General features: G+C 46.9%; 1 protein-coding gene across 1 annotated transcript in view; it reads left to right on the top strand.

Annotated features, from left to right (window-relative positions):
- The window catches only part of LOC137817345 (uncharacterized), a 58,931-nt gene extending 45,575 nt beyond the window's left edge, over positions 1-13,356 (top strand). Inside the window, exons 2-3 of the mRNA XM_068620631.1 lie at positions 12,039-12,139; positions 12,235-13,356. Of these exons, the coding sequence (XP_068476732.1) occupies positions 12,039-12,139; positions 12,235-13,356 (1,223 nt within the window). The remainder of the gene's footprint in view (positions 1-12,038; positions 12,140-12,234) is intronic.
- The last annotated feature ends 3,945 nt before the right edge of the window (positions 13,357-17,301 follow it).

Raw genomic sequence — 17,301 nt, 5'->3', positions numbered from 1 at the left:
CTCAGCATCTACCATCTCTACGTCCCTTCCGGCGGCCTCCTCCATTACCGGCGGTCTGGGCTTCACACCGGGAGGTGGGGTGGTTGTAACATAGCTCACTGATCTTTTATTTTTCAGGCTATTTTCATAGCACTTTTTTGCTTCCTTCTGATCAGACTTTATCGTGATCACCACCCCTTCCATGGACGGCAGCTTCACCTTCATGTGCCGAGTCGATGGAATTGCGCCTATCCTGTTAAGAGTGGGCCTTCCCAGCAGGATGTTATATGCTGAAGGGGCATTTACGATGAGGTACTTGATTTTCTCCGTCCTCGACCCAGCCTCATCGGTAAACGTGGTTCTCAGCTCAATGTACCCCCTGACCTCCACCTGGTTGCCAGGGAACCCATACAAGCACCCTCCATAGGGCCTTAGCTGGTCAAGGGGCAATTCCAGCTGCGTGAAAGTCGGCCAGAACATCACGTCTGCCGAACTTCCTTGGTCCACCAGAACTCGGTGGACCTTCCTCCCCGCCGTGATCAACGAAATAACAATGGGATCGTTGTCATGAGGCACAACGTCCCGAAGATCCTGCTTGGTGAACGTAATGTCCACCTCCGGCGAGTGATCTTCAAACATGTCCACTGACATCACCGATCGCGCGTACTTTTTCCTCTGCGATGCGGTGCATCCACCACCTGAGAAACCCCCTGCAATGGTGTGGATCTCCCCATGGATAGGCATCTCGTGTTGCTGGGCTTCTCCACCTGGCGGCTGGGAACTCGACGCTCCTCCGGTCCTTCTGTCCAACAGATAGTCGTTTAGGAACCCGCTCTTAACCAGATCGTCGAGCTGGTATCCTAAAGACAAACACGAGTCCAGGTTGTGGCCAAAGCACTGGTGAAACTCGCACCAAACGTCCGGCTTTGACCCCAGCACCTTGTCGCCCACCTTCTCGGGCGCCTTCAACCTAGCAGATATGTTAGGGATAGCGATCAGGTCCGCTAGTCCCATGACGAATTTGTGCTTAGGCGGGCGATTGTATTCCCGGCGTGCTGGTTGTTGGCGTGCTGGCGGTTGACGCGCTTGGCTTCTTCCCTTATTCCTCCTATCGTAAGGATAGCGAGTCCTTTGGTCTTTTCTGGCCGCCGCTGCCGTTTCCAGCACCCTCTGTGGCTGGATCCTGGTCTGGGCGCGTGGCCTGGCGGGAGCCACGCTGCCTCTCTTCTCGGCGACTTCACTCTCGTCGGCGATGTGAGCCACCGCAAGTCGCCTGACTTCAGCAAACGTCGCTGGATGAGCCCTGATCAAGGCTTCGCAGAATGGCCCTGGCTGCACACCCTTCTTGAAGGCATAGACCAGCATCTCTTCATCCTTGGCCGGCGATCTGACCATCTGTGCTCCGAAGCGATTGAGGTAGTCTCTGAGGGACTCCCCATTGTACTGCCTTATATCAAACAGATCATAGGACACCCTGGGCGGTGCCTTGTTCACAATATACTGCTCGACAAAGATTTTCGAGAATTGTTGAAAATTAGTTATGTGGCCATTAGGCAGGCTCACAAACCACTCCATCGCCGTTCCCTGGAGCGTGCTCACGAACATCTTACAGTAGACGGCGTCCGACCCTCCACGCCAGTAAAAACAGCTTTAACCGGAACCACGCTCGTGGGAATTGGCGTGTCGGTAATCGCCTGAATGAAAGGCATTGGGAAAACACGTGGCGGCGTCGACGGTGCCACCTCTTCAGCAGAAGAACGAACCTGCTGCTCCTGAAGAGCTCGACGCAGCTCCTCAGCTACCTTGCTGAGCTCCTCGTTCCTGGCGCGAGAGGCGACCAGGTCTTCGTGTATCCTTGTCTGCTCGACGCGCGAGGCTTCTACAGTGGCCTGCAACGAGCGCATCATTTCTGCCATTTGCGCCATGGTCATGGCGGCGTCGCCTTCAGCTGCGACGGGAGCCACGGGACTGGAACGATTGCTTCTCATCTTTCTCATTAACTTCAGCGAACCACAGAAATACAGCAAATAACACCTCAACCACGATCGAATCAGCGATCAACCGGAGAAAACTCAAGAAACTGCGCAAGAACTCAAGAACACTGCAAACCTTCGCAAAAAACCACCGAAGAACTCGAACTTCCACTAGACAGATTACGCGCAAGCAACCAAAAACCTCACTCCACCGATTGAAAGACAAACAAACGGCGCAAAACACAAACTCACCGAACGAAACTCAAAGAAACTGCACACGACGGTTGCACCAGCACACAACCGCGCAGAAAACCTCGAAAACTTCCACGAACTCACGCTGTGGATGGGAGCACGTTTTACACGGCCCCACGGTGGGCGCCTGATGATCCTGCCTGTTGACCGGAGTGCTGGAGAATGCCTCGTCAAAGGATCGACGTGCGCGCCGCTCCTCACCTCCGTTCCTCCTCGGGATCTATCTCAAGAACCTGCAAAGAAACGATACGGCGCCGCTGCGGCCGATCGCACTCCGACGCTCAAGTCAGTGACGGTATCACCAAATACTAAGAACTGGAACCGTGCAAATCTCTCTCACAAACAGCTCTGTCACTCTCAAGCGTGAAGTGTATGAACTGAACGTGCGTACCTTAGAAAATCTGTTAGGAACTCTTATATACCTGGTGGTTTTCTCTCTCCTGGCAGTTACAGACTTGGACACGTGGCTCGTATCCAACTGTACACGTGCCATCATCTGGAGGCTCACTGACTTGGCGCTGCTTCTACTCTCATTTTGGCTAAGTTACCTATGCATGGTACTGCCCAGTGCATAGCTAACTCAGGAGTGCGATCTCTACTGAAACTGGCGAGGTAGGGCCTTCATACACCTTCCCTGTGGTCTCGCCGGCCGCCTTCATAATCTGCTTCTCCTTCATCTTCGGCGATGTGCTTGTTCTGGCGATCTCCGACTGCCTGGTCGCCTGAGTCTGCATCTGGCGACTTCATCCCCAACCTGGAGATTGCCTATTCTGGTAAGCTGGAGATCGGAACACGCCAACTTAACTATCGGCGACTACACGTGCCTCCCGACTTCCTTCCCAACTGCCAACCTGGCGCCTTGTCAACACGCCTATACTGTAGCAGGATGCCACGTCATCGCACCCGACCATCAGGGCGGTACACCTCTCTTGGGTTTTCTTGTTCTTTTCTATCTCTTCTATGTCTTCTAGGGGGTGCTTGATAATAATCATTTACTCTAATGCTTCCCTCCCCAAAAGAATCATGATCTATAGAGATATATGCATGAGAAGGTAATTTTTTTAGAATGTGAGACTTCTCATCCTTTGCTTTAGTCAAAACATTAAGTTTAGTCTCACTCTCCAATGGTCTATATGCAATTGATTGCACAGTTTGTGAAACTTCTTTCAAAAGAGTTTTTAGAGATTTTAATTCACTTCCAATAGACTTTGTAGAATGAGATGAAGAAGACATGACTAAAACTTTGTGTATACAAGTATTTTACCTTGAGAAAATATGGGGAAGTCAAAGAAGGTAGTCTTCCAGGTAAGGGATGTGAGTCACAGTGGACTTTTTAAGTACCAAGCCTTGCCTTAGCCAAAGACTATCCCTTAATGCTTCACACAAAACTTTCTCTTAGTAAACCACTTAAACACAATCAAGTTGAAGAAATCAGATTTTAATGCAAGGAAAAACAATGCAAGCTAACTAATTAACCAAGCAAAAAGAATTAACAAAACTTATCAAAGCAACACAATTTGCAAAAACGAAACTAATTAAGCAATAGAAAAGCAATAAAAAACAATTAACAATTGCGAATTAGAAAACTCTACACTAGTCGGCCCTAGGTGAGGCTTCTTGGACACTTGGAGCCCTTGAAGACACACTAATTGTCTAATCACGTAATTAAAGAAGTAATTAACACAAGTTAAGTAGCAAAGACAAAAATTAAGAAAACTCCCTTTGTTGATCTTTTTTTGTTTTTGCTATTGGCACTTCCTTGGTTGTCTTTCCTTGTTGGGCCATCCAAGTGTTTGTGGTGCTTTGAGAAGTGTTTTGATTCTGCCTTTGCCTTTGTTCTCCTTTGAATTAAGGACTTAATTCTCCAATTCCAGCACCTATCAAGAAGACTAGACCTTACCCAAGTCAAATTTCTACTCAATTAAGCACCAAAAGAGAATAAATTCCAACACCAAATTTAGAGGCCAAAGAATAAAAGAAAGAAACAATTTAATTGGAAAACAGTACCACACAAATGGAGTTAGATTGTTACGACTAGAAAGAGTTCCAAGAATATTAGACAAGCAAATAAAGGTACTCAAATAAAGGTAGGCACACAAAAAGAATCCTAAGAATAGCACTAGAATTAGATTACAAAATAAAAAACAGCACCACTGGACAAATTGTTGTGGGCTAGAGAACGTGTTTTTCCCCAATTTATGCTGAGCTTGGAATTTTCCTCTGAAAATTGATACGCAAAATATTCAAGATCTTAAATAAAATCTGGCTTTGGAATCAGTCCAAAAGCATGAGCCATTTTGTTTTAATAAATTTTTCAATTTCATAGTTCAGTTACGCCAACTGTACCGCCCAGATTTGCACACTGTTTTTAAAATATTTATCATTTGTTTTCTATTAACTCTTTTGAGCTGATTCTTTTGTTGTCTTTTATATAACAGCCTAATCTTGCATATTACAGAGAATCAAAAATTTCCTATGAGTGAAAATAATTTTCTGGAACAAAACAGGCAGCACAGAAAATGTAAAACAGGGGATTCTGGAAAAAAACTAGAAACAAAAACAGCAAGAGACCAAAATTTAAACACAATGGAGTTTGTGAAATAAAATTTGTGTAGAATCTAAACACAAATATGAACTCAAACTAAAAATAAAAGGCACCAAAAGATCAATATCGCAGCAGTTTCAAAGTAAGCAAAAATACCCAAAATCAAGAAACAATCAAGCCAAACAAAGGACTATTATGAATTGATGACATTGTGGATGAACATGACTTGACAAAACATATATGGATTCAGAAATTAAAAGACTCAAAGAGCATAATATGAACCAAATTAAAAGTGCAATAAAGACTCAAAACCTAAAAGAAAAACAGCAACTCAAAGGTGTATGGAATCCTATCACAAATTGCACAAGGATTGTTCAAGATCAATTGAACAAAGTGCACCGGTTGGATCTTCCAAATAGCACACCAAAACAAGTTAAAAAGTAAAAAACAGCAAGACAATTATGGAAACAAGATGAACAACATGAAATAAAGAAGAACTAAAAATGAAAAGACCAAGAACAACTCATCTTTGAAGAACCTATGCTTATGATACCAAATGATGGCAAATTCATGGAGCTCTTCTCGGAATCATGTGTAAAATGGTGCGGAAGCCATGGATGTAAATGTGCAAGATCCTCCTAGGAGCTATGGTGATCTTGAAGGCGCATGATGTGTATGGAAGTAGGTAGGTTCGGCCAGCCCTATGGTAGGTGAGGAAGATGAAGATTAGAGCCTAGAAACTAGGTAGAAGCAAAGCATGGCACAATGTTGGCAGCATAACTTTACTCTTATTAATCTTCCAATACATGAGGTTGGCTCCTCCTTTTATAGGCTATGGAGGACCAGATTTGATGACCTAAATGCTACATAAATGTAAGCCAAATGAAATGTAGATGTGAAGCACATGGGTGCACATGGCACATTGCTGCACATGGTCCTTTATTAGTAAAGGCTTCTAGAAACCTTTAGCTAATCAAGGTTAATGCTTCCTTAATTCTAATGTGCAGAAAATTAAACAATTGTCCACATGGTTATGCTATTTACACCTCATTTAAAGCTAAACTACACTTGATGGGCCTTCACAGAATATGTGCTATTAGGCCTTTTTCCATTCATAACTTGATCCAAGTCTTCTTGTTCTAAACGCTCTTGCCTTGGTCTTAGACGCTCCTAGCTTGATCTTAGATGCTCCTAGCTTGGTCTTAGATGCTCCTAGCTTGGTCTTAGACGCTCCTAGCTTGGTCTTAGACGCTCCTAGCTTGATCTTTAGACGCTCCTAGCTTGGTCTTGGACACTCCTAGCTTGGTCTTGGATGGTCTAGATGCTCTTGCCTTGGGGTCTAGACGTTCTTGACTTGGCTCTTGCCTTTCATGGAAGGGTGTGCTTGGCCCTCTTCCATCAAAAGAGGATGATGAGCCACTATTTCCCTTTCAATTTCATGCCTAGACACAAGGAGTGTAGGATTAGAACTCTTATCTTTTTTATCTTTTTTTATCTTTTTCACTCTCCCTCTTTTTCTTCATTATGACTTGGTCCTCATGGACTTCTCTAGGAGAGAGAGATTTTAAAGTAACCTTGTGACCATGGAATTCAAAAGAAAGTTTGTTGGTAAAGCCATCATGTAAAACTTTTCTATCAAATTGCCAAGGCCTTCCCAAAAGAACATGAGTGGCTTCCATGGGCACAACATCACATAATACCTCATCTTTGTATTTTCCAATTGAGAAATGGATGAGGACTTGTTTATTTACAACTATTTCTCCTACTTTACTAAGCCATTGTAATTTGTAGGGCTTTGTATGAGAGATAGTAGGCAATCCAAGCTTATCTACTACTCTTGTACTAGCCACATTTGCACAACTACCCCCATCCACTATCAAAGAGCAAATGTTGTTTTGAATAAGACATCTTGTATGGAAAATATTTTCCCTTTGACTTTCATCAAAAGGTTGTGAAACTTGTCCAAGAAGTCTTCTCACAACTAACAAATCCCCTTCAAGTGGACATTCACTCTCTTCCTCACTAGATGCACTAGAATGCAATGAATGCTTAGGAGAATTCGAATCATGCTCACTCACTACAATGCCTTCATGCATGTACATACTTCGTTTAGAAGGGCAATTAGCAGCTATGTGACCATAACCCATACATTTAAAACATTTGGTATTAGACGTTCTAGTGGGTGATTTAGGCCTAGAAGTAGATGGCTTAGTTTCCTTGGGTTTGAAAGAAGAATCTTTGGAAGGAAATTTAGAAAAAGACTTTTTGTTCCTCCAAGACTTGTTGTAGTAACCATCATTGGGAGCATTTTTGAAAGAATTTTACTTAGCAAGTTGGGCTTCCACCTTCATTGCAAGATGAACTAAAGAACCCAATGATGAATACTCTTGTAACTCAACAATGTCTTGAATATCCTTCCTAAGACCACTCACAAACCTAGCAATCATAGCTTCCTCACTTTCTTCTAATTCAATTTTAAGCACAAGTGTCTCTAGCTCCTTATAATATTCATCCACATTTAGCGTGCCTTGTTGAAACCGTTGGAGTCTCAACATGAGGTCTTTCCTAAAATGTGGGGGCACAAATCTAGCACGCATATGATCCTTGTGATAGATAATGTCCTTTACAACACCATGCCACCATTTCATGGCATAATCACTAAACTCTAAGGTGGCTAGCTTAAGCTTATGCTCATCTTGGATCTCATGGATCTCAAATATTTGTTCACACTTAGCCTCCCAATCTAAATATACATTAGGATCACTAAAGCCATTAAAACAAGGAAGCTTGACCGAAGGTAGCCTAGCCTTTGCATCTTGGTAGAGGCCATTGTCGTAGTGATGTCTCTCCCCTTGGTTATGATGTCTATGTCCATGAAATTGTGGTGGAGTTCTCCTTCTCCTATGGTCTTCTTTTGCAATTTCTCTTCCAAACACCTAATGGTTCGTTGTGCTTCATGTAATTCACCAAGGATTGAAGCTTTGGAAGGAGAATGCTGCTTGTAGGATGCATCACTTGAAAATCCAGCTATTTCCAAATAAAAAGAGCAAACACACAAAAACAGTAAACAAGTCAAGAAACAAAATTAGCAAAAACAATGAGTTTGGCAATGAAATTGCCGAAGTGAATTTGGCTAGAAAATAGGTCACTCTCAAAGAAATAATGTCCCTGCACCAATCTGATCTTGAGGTCTTGGAATCCTCAAATGAAAGATGTCAAAGCAAGGCACACCAATCTCAAAGCCAACCACAACAAAACCAAAGAAGCAATAAAGACAAACAAGAAAAAGTATAAGCAAAGAAAGGCTAGAACAAAAGGAAAACTAGATGTATGACAAACTCAAAGATTAAAGAACAAGAGACAAGCAAGAAAAATAAGGAACTCAATGAGAAATTAGGCACACAAAAGAATACTTAAAGAAAAGCACTAGAGTAGATGAAGAAAACAAAAATTTAGCTACTAGAAAATGATTTAACTGGAATGATATAGAGCGAACTGGATAATGAAATTTTAACCACACAAACTTCAAGATGTTAACTCAAAAATGGCACTGGAATTATGTAAAAACAGTAAGCCAATTAATTGAGATCAATTTTTCAAAATCGCTTCCAGATTACCGTATTTTTTTGGCAGTTATGTACACTTTTTGTATTTTATTTATCATATTTTGTGTACTTTGAATTTTTAAGTAATTATTTTGACTCTTTTCTAACACTTTAAATATCACAAATCCAGAATTTCAGAATTTTCCAGTGAGTAAATCAATTGCAATTAATCGAAACAGTAAGCACGTTTTCAGAAAAACAGAGGAATCCTAACAGGAATGAAAAACAGAATTATGAACTAGCAAAGACATAATGGAAAATGATGTATATGGAACTTGTATAGGTCTAGAATACAAGCATGAACTCAAACTAAAACAGAAAATGCACAAAGGATCAAATATCAAACTCAGAAAATTATATGACACCAAAGCAAGAAACAACAAAATCAATAAAAGTACTACAAGAAGTGATGACAATTATGGAAAAAAAAAACAAAGACAAAGCTTGTATGGATTCAAAAAGGAAAATACTCAAACATATGATAGGCACAAGAATTAAAACAGCAAGCAAACTCAAATAAGCCTAAAACAGAAACTTAAATTGCAAGAAATTAAAAGAGCTCTTGAAATAAAGTGCTACACAACTCAACAATTAAACAAGAACACACCTAAACTCATGATACCACATGATGTGATTCCACTAGCACACTTTGAATGATTCTTGACATTCTTAGGAATCATCTTGAGTTGGTTATGAGATAGACACTTTATCATAGAATTGGATCAAGGTTCTATGAACAAGAACTCACCAAAACTGTTCCGTCCGGTTGACCGGGACGTCTTCGTTCGCGACCTCAACCGTCAGCTAGGGACTCCTTCCCACTGGTCACCTGTGGATTCCTGCAAAAAAGAGGACAAAGAGGCGCCCTAGCGGCCGTTTGCACTCCGACGCTCAAGTCAGCCAGCAAGAAACACCAAAACTGTTCACCTATGTCTTTGAGCACCGCGTATGGCACTCTAAAGGTGATCAAAAGGAACTGTGGATTGTGTGTGTGTTTTTCTCCTCCTAGCAAAAATCTTTCCCTAGTCCCTTGTGCGTAACCTCAAGGCTCGAGCAAGCAACTAGAGAGTTTCTGGGAAATTTGCCAAAAGTTCCAACCCTGTTTCCAACATTCTCCGCGCTATTTAAACTACCCAAGCATTTAAAGCGCCTTAAAGCGCCTTTAATTACAAATGTAACGCACTCAATCAGCGTATCTAATTAGAAAACGTAGCGCATTTAAGACGTTGAAACGCTTGGGAGCCATTATAGTACCTGAACGCTCGAAACGGACACTGCATTGAATGACTTTAATTACCTGGCACCTGACTAAAGGGTGTTTCTATTCTGACATGGCCGTCGTACACGTGGAGGGCCTCACGACGCCGTGACCCCATCTGGGGGCGTTTCTGCCCATCTGGGGACGTTTCTACGTGCGAGTCCTCCTGCTTGGGAGTGCTACTGCGCTAGGGGTGACTTTTTGGGTGCCAACTCATGCCCTCAATCATCTAGTCACTTACTTTGAGAGCGTATCTGCCTTCCCCTTGTACCCTGCGCCCGGCTGCCCAGGGCGTGACCTTCTTCTTGAGTCATATCTGTCCCAAAGGCGTCTCTGGGGCGGCAGGGGTACTTCACGAGTCAGGCTGCCCTACACTGGTACTATCACTATGGCCTTGAAGCCACCTTTTCCTTCTCTTTATCGCTGCCCCGGGCTATCAGGACCTGAGGCCTTCCCACGGCGTCGCTCCCTCCATGGTCTCTCCTACCCATGGGTATCGGGGAACCACACTGTGATTGCCTTGCTTTAGCACTGTTTGATCTGGCGATGCCCTGGTTGGACGACGCCTTTCCCTAGGTGACGCCTCGTCTTGGCGACGCCCTGGTTGATGACGCTGGCGCTTAGCGTCTCTTCACCTAGGCAACGCCTTGCGTTGACTTTGACCCCTGATGTTGACTTTGACCTTGATTTAGTCAACGCCCGGGTACGGGACGGTACACAAGCCCCTCAGTCTTAAGCTGAAGACTTGTCTTCAGCATAAAGACTAAGGCCTCGCCCACGTCGTCCACGTGCCATCCTGATGACGTGTCGCTCCCTGCTGACTTAACAATTCTCAAATTATTGACGTGGCACTTTCTGAACCATAGGAGCGCTCTTAATGACTGATTGGACATCCTCTGAAACGGGGAGAGTAACACCTTTTAGGGCTACCCTTGATCGCGCGCCACGTAGCCCATCGCACGGCTAGCCTCTGGAGACTCTTGCGTTTCCCTTGGGCGATTGATCCTTTGACACGTGGCACGATCTCATGGCTCTTAGTTAGCGCCTCTTGGGTTGCGAAATGTAACGTTTAAGTTATCCCCAAACCCCGCGCTCACCCCACTGTTACATTCATTCCCTTTGCATCTTTGCACTGTTCGTCGTCTTCAAACCCCCTTTCTCTGCAATTGCTGTTCTCTCCTTCCTGTGCTCTTCTTCCGCCTTCACTTTGATAGCAAAGGTATGATTTCGAATACTCACGACTCTTCCCTTTCGTCGCATTGTATGATTTATTGAACTGCTTGGGACTGTTGACATTCATGCCTCACTGTGTTCTTTCGCTTCTCCTTCCTTCTTTGTCCCTTCTCCTTCTTTCTGGGTTTTCTCGCGTGGGTGATGTTTCCAGGGGTTCACTCCCCTTCCTGTCATGGCTACACTTGCTAAAACCTTTTTCCTCTCTTCTTTCTCCAGCTATTTATTTACACCATGATTCGCACGAACGCGAAGCCTGATTCCTCCCCCAAGACCCCCAAGTCCAACTACAAAGCCTACCATGGGCCCCCGACGAGCTTTTGAACGAGTGTACCAGCCTGACCACTTTCCAGGACCTGGAAGCTCACCGTGGGGATCCCCATTTGTATAATTTTAATGCTTTCTGCCGCACTCACGATGCCCACATATTCGTCCGTCCCAGCAGGCCTGGAGAACCTGTTTGTTTGGACCTAGAAAGGGGAAACCCTTCTTCTTCATGTACCAGACCGTGTTCAAACGCGTAGGAGTTCGTCTCCCATTCACTCCCTTTGAACGGGAACTCCTCACTGAAATCAATACCGCCCCCGCCCAGCTCCATCCCAACAGCTGGGCATTCGTGAGGGGTTTTCAAATTCTTTGCGGACACCTGGGCATCCTCCCTTCCGTAGACGTTTTCCTGCATTTCTTTGAGGTGAAAAAGCAAGGGAAAAGCTTCTGGGTAAGCTTTTCCGGGATCGCGGGCAGGATCCTCCTCTCCCTCTTCCAAAACTCTTACAAGAACTGGAAAGGGAAGTTCTTTAGGGTGTGCAGCGCCAAGTACGACCCCACAACCGTGGACGGCTTCCCCCTCTATTGGACGAAGCGCCCTAAGCTGCTCAGGGCCAAGGCCCTGGAAGAGCTATCTCCTGCTGACAGGGAGGTAAGCAAGGCTTTGGCTGGGCTGGGGATCGTTTTCGATACCTTGAAGCTTGTTGCTAGCGAGTACAACGCTCACGCCCTGACAACATACTTTGGTAAGGAGACTCTTCCCTCGTCCCCTTTGCCGTGAACACCCTGCCACCGGATGTTTGTTCCCACTGCTTCCTTCCCTGTTTCTCATGGTGCCCTGTTATTTGCATCTTACGCTTCTATGCGTTTTGCCACTTTGCATAGTTGCTTTGGCCCTAATTTTTGCTGTTTGGTCTGTTTTGATGTAGGATCGGTGATGGACGCCTCTAAAAGAATGATGCTGGGGAAAGCAATGAAGGAGGCTCGCGCCGCCAAGGCGGGCGCCTCCTCCACTCCTGCTGCTGATCCGGTCCCCCCACCGACTTTGTCACCGCCTCCTCCGATCACTGCGAAGCTCCCCTAAGTTCATCTCCGTCATCTCCACATAGCCCCGAAGCACTTCAGGCTCCCGGCTCTCCTCTGCCCATCGCCGCCGTTCCCCTAGTCGCGGCCTCGTCGCCGGCTCCAACCCCCCTTGACAAAGGGAAACGGGTCTTGGAGATTTTATCAGATGATGAGGACTCGGAAGGTGTGGCACCTTTCAAAAGGAGAAAATCTGCGCGGGTTCCTCTTCTGCTTGAGGCGTCGCCCCAGGGAGGGAATCCCTTCATGGATGACCCTCCCAGCGCGACCTCACTTCCTCCCGCCACAGTCCAAGAGGAAGGGGGTGAAGGTGCCGAGTCTGCCCCGCCCCCTTCGCCGGTAGAAGTCTCTACCTCCCCTGCTCCCGCCGTTGCCGCTGCCGCCCCAGATCTCATCGCCATCCCTCCTCCAATCATGCATCTAATGAGGGGCTTCAGTGGCGGGACTCTGCCAGAGGGCACCGACAGGAAGGAAGGCATGCCTTTCTACTTGGGGGCCTTATTGGCGGTGGCCCTTGAATGGCGCGCCCAAGCCAGGAACGCTGTCTTGCAAACTCAAACTCTCCAGGCCTTGGAAACAAAGGTATCTGCTCTGGAGGAGGAGAAGAAAACCCTGGGATGCCAGAATGAAGCCTACCAAACCTCTCTGAAGCAGGCGCAAGAATCCAAAGCAGAAACTGAGAGGCGACTGGAAGAGGCATTGGAGCTCCAGGCTGACTTTTATACTCGGGAAGTCGCCCTCCAAGTTCAGTTAACGGGCCTTCAAGAATTGGTCCAAGCCGATGCAGAAGTTCAAAAAGACTTGAAGGACCGTTGCTACGAGCAGGCCGACGGGATGGAGCGGATGGAGGGGGAAATGGCCACCCAGGCCAAGGCCATGGGCCTTCTCCAGGCTGACTACGACAAACTACAGGTCGAGGTCAGTCGGCTTCGCGTGGAAAAGGAGGCTTTGGAGAAGCAGGTGGCCTTTGGGGATGCCGCCATTGAGGAGCCAGAGAAGGACAAAAAGGCCCTCATCCAGGAGATGGCGGGTACTTTTGAGGAGGGGTTCCAAGAAGCTTTGGCTCAAGCAGTCTGCACGAATCCGGGGATTGACGTTTCCAGCTGCGATTCCACTCACCACATTGTTGATGGAAAGGTCGTGCCCTTGGAGCTAGACGATTGAGCCGCCACCCTCGATCATTGGCCCATTCCTTTATACTTGTTTTAACCTTCTCTGGAAAATCTGTAATTCTTTGAATCATATGCACTCTTGATACAACTTTGGAACTTTGTTATATTTGCTTTCGTGTCCTCGCGACATAGAATTCTGCCTGTATGATTTTATTCTCATCCTTTGCCTTCTTGTGCCTTGGTTGTTTGGCTTGCATTATACACGCTTCTTTTACTTCGTCGAGCGGCCTTGTAGGCCTGGGAAAGGTCACGCGCCGATGTCCACACCCACGGAGAGGCTTACCTAACGGAGCCGTATCGTCCACGGGGTGCTTCTAACACCCAAACGGTCCTTCCCTTGATCCCTAACGCTCGACACCCATGCCTAAGGAGAGGCCTGCTACAATAGCGCCGTATCGTCCTCGGGTGTCTGAAACGCCGAGTGTTTTGTGGGGAGGGGGGGGGGGTCGTTCCCTCCATGGTCTTTCCTTCCCATAGGTATCGGGGAACGCCCTGCCAGTGATTGGCTGGCGTTTTGGCGGTCCCGCCTCCCTCCACAGTCTTTCCTACCTGTGGGTCTCGGGGATGCGACGCCAGTAACTAACTTCGCCTTCCTCGACTTCGTCTCCCTCCACAGTCTTTCCTACCCGTGGGTATCGGGGAGGCAAACTCGCTGATATTTTGATGGGCGACGCCTGTGACGTCCCACACTGGCGTCGTCCTTTATATCATTCCAGGCGACGCCTCGGGCGTCTCATGCTAGCGTCGCCTTGGGCGTCGTCCCTACCTTAACATTGACTTTGACCTTGGGCTTGGTCGACGCCTGGGGACAGCGAAGAGCTCGAGGCCCTTCCCGTATCTTCCACGAGGCGCTTCTTGTATAGCCGATGGGACGTTCAGTCATTCAACTTGGTCCACGTGGCGTTTCTTGTATGGCTGATGGGACATCCAGTCATTCGATTTGATCCTGACTCCTACTGTGCTCCTAATCCCCTTTCGACGGCGCATCGTACCATCGGGTATTCTGCTGATATGACGTGTTCTGAGTTTAACCAGGGATGCCTGGGCCACCCTTCCATCTGCTGCCACGTGGCTCAATCGTGCAGTGCATCCATTCGCGTCGTTTGGCGCTCTAACCGCTTTATTTAACTCTTCAAACTCTGAAACTATCCGCATCATTTTTCACTCTTCATAACCTACCCACGTTCTCTCTTCTTGCACCCTTTCTTTCCTCACGAAGGGTTCTTCCAGCATTCGCTGCCATCGCTCGACTCTTGCATTTCCGACGGGTCATACGCCTTTAACGATCCCAGATCTTGTTAAAGAATGTCCTCTCGTGCTGTCTCTCCCAGGGTCAGTCCCAGGGATCTGTACCCTTGGGCTTCGAGCGAACTTCTTGACGAATGTTCATGCTTACTCGCTACCAGGGCCATAAGGGAACACAAAGGGGATTCATGTTCCTATGATCACCGGGCCTTCGCGAGGAGGCATGACGACGACATTGCTGTGCTCCCTTGCACTCTAGGGGAGCCAGTATGCGGAGACGATCGGGCCAACGAAGGGGTCCCTTTCTTTTACTTTTACCAGGTGGTTTTCAAGACCATCGGAGTGCGCCTACCCTTCTCCTGGTTCGAGAAGGAACTGCTGACGGAGATCAATGTCGCTCCGGCCCAGTTATACCCCAACAGCTGGGCCTTTGTCAAAGCCTTCGACATTCTCTTCGGGTTTCTTGGTTGTGCACCCTCGGTTGACCTCTTTCTTCACTTCTTTGAGGTGAAGAGGCAGAGGCACAACCTCTGGGTAACTCTCAGTAATGTACCCGGGAGAGTTCTCTTCACACCCTTCCAAAACTCGTTCACCGGGTGGAAAGGCCGGTTCTTCAAGATCTGCCGCACTGACCTTGTTCCCGACGCTTTGGATGGGTTTCCGCTATACTGGGTGAGAGAGGCGAGGGCCCTCAAAACCAAACCTTTCAAGAAGCTGGCTCCAAGTGATCAAATAGCTTGCCGGATTCTTGCTGAGGCGGGAGGTTTTGACTTTGCCACTTTGATCAGCCTGGAGTTCAACGCTGGGACTCTCGAAAAGTACATATGTAAGAGTCAATGCCCTAGAAACTTTGGCCTTTATCGCTTTCCAACCGTGCATGTCTTGCTTCATGGTATCTCTAACACATTTATCTCCCTTGGTGCAGGTTCGAAGATAAACCAAGACAGGAGGACACGACTTACTCGAGCTTTGCGGGCTGGGATCAAGGCTTCGTCTTCCTCCAGTGCTGACTCCGACGGCCACTGAAAAGCGGCTCTTTTGTGATTTGCATGAGTTGTAATATTTGCCCCATTTGCGCTACTCCCATTGTATCGAACATTGCTTGTAACATCAATTTTCTATATCATACTTGATTTTTGCAACGTCACTTTACTCTGCATACGTTTCGCATATTGTGCGCTTTTCTTTCGTCATGTTCATCAACGGCGCCTGCCTCCATCCAGGCGACGCCTTCTTTCTTGGCGACGCCTTGACCTAGGCGACGCCTTCTTTCTTGGCCACGCCTTACATTAGATCAAACGGAGAAAGATAAAGGCTGAAAACCAAGGCACTTCTTTTTCTCAAACTGGTTTTACCTTTTATTTGGGTGACCTCATTAAAAAATCCTCGAGAGGGAAAAAGAGCGTCCCCTTCAACTAAATTGTTACATAACTGTTTACATAAGTCAACTGAAGTAAAATTTTAAATTGGCTGCATTCCAACTGCGTGGGATGGGACCCCCCTCCAAGGTCTCTAGGTTGTATTAACCGTTGCCCTTAGCCTCAGTAATTCTGAAGGGTCCGGTCCACTTAGGAGACAGTTTATTCTCCAACTCGTATGGGTGAGCCTTTCTCATAACCAGCTCGCCAATCTGAAACTGCCGCGGCTTTACCTTAGAGTTGTATTGTCGCTCTACTCTTCTCTTCACTGCTTCCGCTTTGATTCTGGCTTCTTCTCTGGCCTCATCTAGTAGATCCAGGTTTACCCGCCTTTCTTCATTGGATTCCTCCACCACAAAGTTTTGAAAACGTGGTGAGCTCTCATGTATTTCTACCGGAATCATCGCGTCCGACCCGTACACCAAACTGAAAGGCGTCTCCATAGTAGAAGATTGGGGCGTGGTGTGATATGCCCATACGATCCTTGGTACCTCTTCCGCCCACGCCCCTTTGGCTTTCTCTAACCTTCTTGTTAACCCCCTCAGCAGAACTCTGTTTGCCGACTCCACTTATCCATTGGTCTAGGGGTGTTCAACCGATGCGAACACTTGTTTGATTCCTACCTCAGCGCACAGATTCCTCAGCTGCTGACTGGCAAACTGGGTCCCGTTATCGGATATCAGGCGCCTAGGTACGCCAAAGCGGCACACAATGTTCTTCCACACAAAATGTTGTACTTTGTGCGCAGTGATCTGTGCTATAGGCTCTGCCTCTATCCACTTGGTGAAGTACTCGATGGCAACGATCAAATACTTCATCTGCCTGATTGCCAGTGGGAACGGGCCCAGGATGTCGATTCCCCATGTATGGAAAGGCCACGGGCTGTATATGGACCGCAATTCTTCTGGCGGCGCCTTGTGCCAGTCGGCGTGCCTTTAGCATTGCCTGTACCGCTGGGCGTGTCGTGCGCAGTCCTCTTTCACTGTTGGCCAGAAGAAACCTGCGCGTATTACCTTGGAGGCTAGGGATCTTCCCCCTACGTGGCTTCCGCAGATGCCTTCGTGTAGCTCCGCCATTATCCTGGTGCACTCGTCGCGACTGACGTATGTTAGGATAGGGTGAGTGAAACCGTGCCTGAACAGCACCCCATCCACCAAAGTATATCTTGCGGCATTTCTTTTGACCTTTTTACCCTCTTCAGGCTCCATTGGGAGAACCCCATCCGCCAGGTATCGCTTGTAGGGCGTCATCCAGGTGTCTCCCTTGGCCAAAAC

Source organism: Phaseolus vulgaris, unplaced genomic scaffold (genome assembly GCF_000499845.2).
Source record: "Phaseolus vulgaris cultivar G19833 unplaced genomic scaffold, P. vulgaris v2.0 scaffold_32, whole genome shotgun sequence".
NCBI classification, from domain to species: domain Eukaryota; kingdom Viridiplantae; phylum Streptophyta; class Magnoliopsida; order Fabales; family Fabaceae; genus Phaseolus; species Phaseolus vulgaris.
Note: the sequence above shows the minus strand (reverse complement) of the source record. Positions and strands in the feature narration are given on the sequence as shown.